General features: G+C 44.8%; 1 protein-coding gene across 1 annotated transcript in view; it reads right to left on the bottom strand.

Moving 5' to 3' along the window:
* The window catches only part of SLC1A7 (solute carrier family 1 member 7), a 94,586-nt gene that overhangs the window by 43,054 nt on the left and 44,958 nt on the right, over window positions 1-6,574 (bottom strand). Inside the window, exon 3 of the mRNA XM_007480159.3 lies at window positions 2,762-2,977. Within this exon, the coding sequence (XP_007480221.1) occupies window positions 2,762-2,977 (216 nt within the window). The remainder of the gene's footprint in view (window positions 1-2,761; window positions 2,978-6,574) is intronic.

Below are 6,574 nucleotides of genomic sequence, written 5' to 3'. Positions count from 1 at the left end.
TTAATTGATTAAAGTTTAACTGATCTAAATCATTTACCATAGGAAGATTAAATGTGCCCAAAGCGCACTTTAGTAGCTTGGCATACTCACCAAGTGGAGAGATATGGTTGCCAAGGGCAATAACATTTTGAACTTAAGCTCGTTTATAGTATCTAACAGATATTACAATAATACTTCACGTTACTGCATTCTGCCTGACGCTATACATAGCTTGTCAAGACCTTCCTGGATTCAGCCTCATCACCCAGGGCATTGGGTCTCCCTCTTTACTTTGTGCCATCGGTAGATCTGAGAACGAGCCTACATCTATGTCTTTATCTAAATCTCTACTAAAAATGTTAAGCAGCTCAAGGGTGAAGACTCTCCTTCACTTCATTGGGGATGAATGTTAAATACCCTCTCAGCCAGCGTTGGTCCTTCCCTCCTCTGAGAGCATCTCACAGGAATCAGAGCTGTACCCCTTTAATCATTTTCTATTTCCTGTATTGCTGTCTTAGCCCCCTTTTGCCAGCTACTCCATGTGGGCTGGGATTGTCTTATCTAAACTCTGTGCCTCCCTCAGTGCCCTGAAGTGTTGGGAAAATTGACCTCTTGCTTTCCATGGCAGTCCCCCTTGGGTCAGCTCTCATTGTGAAAATGTTTTCCTTGACATGACTGAACCCTCCTCCACTTGAGAGACCTTTATTGCATGAGGACAGTTGACATATCAGCACTGAGTCCTCTTCTCCAGGCTGACCATCCTCAGTTCCTTCAACTAATCCTTGTACAGCACCATTTCTAGGACCTTCATTATTTTTCTTGCCTTCCTCTGGATGTTCTTTAGCTTATCCATGCCTTTCCTAAATTGTGGTGCCCCCCCAAAAGGACACAGTACTCCAAGATGTACGACAATGGGTCAACCAGCTCCCTCTTTTTAGAGCCTATGTAGCCAAAGATCATATCCCCAATTTTGTTTGTGTATACACTCCAGCTTGTTAGAGCAAGAGTTTGTTAATTGAGGAAAGAATAAAAATAGGAACAAAATATGTTCTTATTAATGAAAAGAACTCCAAAATGATATATTTAAATAGTAGTAGGTTAATGCTAAAAAAATGGGAAATGGATAGAGGAATGGACATTGACACTGATTATGACCCTTTCCTAAAGAAGTTTAATGGATGTAAGTCAAATGCCACAGCAAGGAGACCCAAAGAGCCTAATAACCTCCTCTGCTGGCAAATGGTTAATCTCCTAACTATACAGAGAGACACTAATCAAGGTAAACACAAATGTAGACTATAATGTAGTTTGTTAAATCTTATAGAGAAGTACTGAGGAAGATAAATAAAAAAGTATCACCTCATCAAATAGCAAGAAGCAGAGGAGGGAAAAATTAGTTTAGAGAAAGACCCAACCAAACAAAATCACCTTGAAGGTATGTCAGGATGAACCTGGAAGGAAGACACAGACATAAGACATGGAAAAGGTCTGCAAAGAGTTAATGAAAGAACTTTTTTCTTCACTAGGAACAATGGTTATAATTTCTACTTAAACACTAGCAGGAAGTAAAAATAGCCCCAAAGAAAACAAATATAGGAAAAGAAACTAAGTCAAAGCTATAATGGAGGCTGCACAGGGCAATTTGTTGTGCAATGGATAATGTGGGCCCTGGAATCAGCAGGACCTGTGTTCAAGTCTTGACCTCAGACACTTGACAACTGCATGACTCTGGGCAAGTCACTTATACCCCGGATATCTCCGTTTTCTTATACGCTGTAAAATAGGCATAATAGCAGTGCTCTCAGGGTTGTGGTGAGGATCAAAGGAGATAAGCATTGGAGAGCTTGACAGAGTACTTGGCATATAGTATGTGTTATGTAAAAGATGTAATAACAGAGATAACAGAGTTCAGAGACTCTGATTATGGCTATCAAGTGACTTATAAATCAGGGACATGGAAGCCTGCCAGGGAAGAGACCCAGGGCAGAGTCCAAGGGAAGCAGGGTTTCTTGTTAGAGCGGGAAGCCCTCTAGACGCTCCTGTCTGGAAGATATTGTGCTGATTGAATTGTGTGGGAACCTCGCCGAGCCTCTAAATGTGACCTATGATTTCTCAAAGGAGTTTGGCTTAACTATCCACATGGGAAAAACCAAGCGGATAAATGCCTGTTGTCCAGACTGTGTTATGCAGTTAGATGGAGAACCCATCGGGTTGGTCTATTTGGAAAGAGACTTCAGATTTATGAGGTTCTGGACCCAGAATTGAACAGGATGAAGTAAGCAGGCTGGCTTGTCTTTGGGAATTAGTGCAGCCCAATGAATGGCCTCTAGCCTCCCCCTTAAAGAAAGTTCTATACTCGAGTGTCCCATCTGCCAGGGCTTGGACATCACTGTCCATGGGAATTGGTACAGCATGCTGAGACTGCCAACTCTGGCTAGCAATGTGAGTAGATGTCATCTGCCTCTCCTTTTCCCTTTCAAAAAAATTTTGAACCCTTACCTTCTGTCTTAGAACTGATACTAAGTATTGATTCCAAGGTAAAAAAATGGTAAGATCTAGGCAACTGGGGTTAAGTGACTTTCCCAGGGTCACACAGCTCAGACACACAGATAATGGAGAAGGGACTTATTTTCCTTTGGAAGCTGTTAGGCAGGTCCCCCTTCAATCCCCCCCCCCTTAAGCCAGGACCAGAGACTCCTGTTGGGTCACTGGGGCCGATGAGAAAGGAGCCCCCTCTTGGGAGCCAAACTAAGAGTGGACGATGACGGAGAAATGAAATTACCTGATGAGGTCCAGCAGAGCATCGGCCGAGCTCATGATGGGCTTCCCACTCAGGGCAGTGGTTTCCTTTTGAGCTGCACCACCAGGGTGGATGATGGAGACCATGACGATGCCCACAATCACGGCGACAAAGGTGGTCCAGAGGTAGTAGGCCACCGTGAGGATTCCCAAGCGGCTGGAGGTCTTGGCGTCCAAGGATGCAAGACCTGACATCAAGCTGGGAGAGAAACGACAAAGCATCGGAGTTTTTCGCCCACCACTCGGTCAATCAACAAGCATCTACTGAGCATTGACGGTGTCCTGGGCGTTTTGTTGAGTATGGAGGATACAAAGACAGAAGGGAAGCCCTTCCTTCTCCTAAAGAACTTACACTCTGTTGGGGAAAACAAATGGGTACAAAAAGGGATATTCAATATTAATATGTGGAGACTGATGGCTGGAGGTCCTGGGAAACTGGAGAATAGAAGGTGATTATTGAGCTGCATTGGGAAGGAAACAAGGGGAGCTCAGGAGCAGAGGTGAAGAAGAAATGTATTCTAGGCATGGGAACCAGCCTGTGCAAAAATATGGAGGCTAGAGATATTGTCTCTACAGAGAAATCATAGAGCCTTAGAACAACGAAGAACTTTAGAACAAGAGCCTCTTAGAACCAAGTGGAATCCCGGAACTTTGCTGTGGTAGAACCATAGAACCCAGCATGCGTAGAACATTTAACATGTAGAAGTTTAAAGACATAAACACCAGTGGGCTGGAAGCAGTTCTTAGCAGGTCAAGAGCCAATCGTTAAACTCTTCAGGGTATTTACGCGTGTTCTGAGGAGGAATACCAGAATGTCTACCAGAGTGCTGGCAAACAAGGGAGGCATTTAATAAGGGCTTCTCCATTGATTAGTGACTGAAGAAATTGAGAAACTAAAGAATGATCACTTGGGCGTGGGCGATAGTTATCTTCCAGGGCTGGGAAAGCCTGACTCAGGGACTTGTTCTGCTCCACCCCAGGCAGCAATCATTGGAAGTTGCAAAGAGGAGCTGGGTTGGCTTAGATGATCTCGCTGGTCCCTTCCAAAGAGCAGATTCTGTGACTGTATTTGCAATCCTGGGAACAGAAGAAATCAGTAAGATGTGGAATGGGGAGAGAAAAGGGCCCAGAGAGGATGTCTGTCTTAGATTAGGAGAGCTGGGAAAAGGCTCGATGATGAGGGAAGAGATAAGGGAAGAGAGAGCGCCCAGGGAAGTGTGGGCGGGTGGCAAACAGGATGATCAACAGGGTGAGCACTACAGAGTCCTTCAAGAGACCAAGCGAGACCCAAGAGAAGACCCTCGCATTTAGTGGTTACGAAGTCACTGGAGCTCCAAAGAAGAGAGGTACAAATGTGCCTGCTTACCTTCTTTGCAGGGCTAGGGACTATGGGTAGATACTGCATATAATGTTGGACTTGCTTGACTTTAGTTAGTTTTGCTGACCTGTTTTTTCCCCTTCTAAACCCTTATCTTCCATTTTAGGGTCAATACTATGTATTGGTTGCAAGGCAGAAGAGTGGTAAAGGCTAGGCAATGGGGGTCAAGGGACTTGGGTTCTAGTCCTACCTTGTACAAAACGACTCTGTGCTCTTAATCGTCACTCCCCTATTCTTACCCTTAGTTTCCCACTCTGTAACATGAGCAAGCTGGACTAAATGGTCCCTTTTGCCCTTCCCAGCTCTGGAATTCCATGCCCCCATGATCCTAGCTACCTTTTCCCAACACTCTCTTGAAGTGCAATAGTCTGCCTGGAAAGGGAGTAAGTTCTTCATCATTTAAGATCCTCAAATGGTGCTTGGATAGCCACTTAAAGCAATGTTATGGAGGAAATACTTCTTTGTAGACAGGTACTCGATAAGATCTTTTCTAACTCAGATACTCTGGAGGTCATGACCATCGTCTTCAAAAGTCTTAAAGACCATCAGAGGGGAGAAAGAATGGACTGATTCCATCTGGCTCCAGGGTTGGACTTGGTGGTCTGATCCAGGATGGAGATTCTGTGTTCTTGTCTCTTGTGACCTGGAAACAACACTTGTTTTGTAGTCAAGAGGCAAGAGCTGTAGTCTTCGCTAGCTAAGTGACCTTGGGTAAGTCACTTTCCCTCAGCTTCCTCCTCTGTAAAATGAAAGGATTGGCCTAGGTGATTCCTTCCAACTCTACATCAAAGATCCTGTAATTGCCGAGACCTCTTCAAACTCCAGGCTTCTGTGGTCTGTGGTCCCTTTAGCCTCACCCCACACCATTATTATTGTTGGGTAGGGGTGCCACCCTGTGGCCAGCATAGGTTTTCTCTGTCTTGGGAGCCATTAGTATACCTGGGCTATCTCTGAGAGATGCTCCCCAGGAAAGTCACAGCGTATTTTCCCAAAAGCCTCCAGGAAAATTAGCTCTGTCTTTTCCTGGAAATGGGGGTGGAGGGTGGAGAAGTAAGTCTCTGGACCCCTGGCTTTGGACTCAGTGTTGTTGGCACAGCGTAGAAACAACCCAACGGGAAGGAAATCATAGAGCGTCTGAGCTGGAGTGGACCTGTGAGGTCACCTAGTCCAACCACTATCTTTGAGGATGAGAGGAGTAAGCTTCAGAGAGGAGTGACTTGATCAAGGTCACACAACAAATTCCTGAGTATGGAGCCCAGGGTTCTAGATGCCTGAATTCTAAAGCTTTCTCCAAGTGTCCTGCATTGTCCCTCTCCCATTTAATCTTTAGTTTTTATGGTGGATTTGGGGGACTAAAAAAGAAAGGCTGCAGCTGCCCTGGAGTCCCAGCTACCAGCTAGATTAATTAATTTAGGGGAGGAGGGAGGATATCATTTGCATTTTTGCTGAGCCAAAGAGATGTCCTACCTACCCTCCCACCTCAGACTCAAGTGAGGAGAAGTCCTCCCTGAGAGATAAGACCAGCTTTTGTTGGCTTTTAAACCCTATTTGATAATAATGCATCTCTCCTCCTTCAGGATTCAATGGGAAAGTCTGAAGACTTTTTCTGGGCTGGTCCCTGGACTCAGTGGTAGGAGAAAGACATAAGAATGACAAAAAAAAAATGCAGTCCTTTTTCCTGCCTGGCCCCCACAGTCAAAGAAGGGTGTCTATTCCTAACTAGAAGGGACTTTTGAGCTCATCTGATCCAACTGCCATATTTTTCAAATGAGGAAACTGAGGCCCATAATCACATGAGAGGGCAGACTCCTATGTCCTCAGTGTGGAACAATGAGAAAAAAATTTAGAGGATTTGGGTTTGAATCCCAGTTCTGTTATTTACTACCTAGATATCTGTGGGCCAATCACTTAATTTCTCCATGCCTCAGTTTCCTCATCTGTAAAATGGAGATGTTAGACTAGCTGACTTCTCAGGTCCTTCTAGCTCTATCAAAGAAGAAGAAAAGGATCGAAACTATTTAGAGAAGCTCTTTTAATGGTAGCGAGAATTGGAAGAGGTGCCCATCCATTGGGGAATGGCTGAACAAGTCGTGGCTCACGCATGTGATGGAATACGACAGTGCTGTAAGGAACGGTGAAGGAATGGTTTTAGAAAAACCTGGGAAGACTTGTAAGAACTGATGCAGAGGGAAGTGAGTAGAACCAGGAGAACAATTTGTTCAAGGACAGCAAAATGGTAAACACAAATAATCTTGAAAGACTTAAGAACTCCGATGAGAGCAAAAACCACCCCCAATTCCAGAGCACAAGGAAAGCGGCTCCCCAAGTCCTGGCAGAGGTGAGAGACCCAGGATGCAACCCGAGATATATTTTTGGACACAACCAATGTGGGAATTTGTTTTGCCTGACAGGCATATT

This window comes from Monodelphis domestica, chromosome 2, assembly GCF_027887165.1.
Source record: "Monodelphis domestica isolate mMonDom1 chromosome 2, mMonDom1.pri, whole genome shotgun sequence".
NCBI classification, from domain to species: Eukaryota; Metazoa; Chordata; class Mammalia; order Didelphimorphia; family Didelphidae; genus Monodelphis; species Monodelphis domestica.
This window is presented reverse-complemented; position numbering and strand designations above follow the sequence as displayed.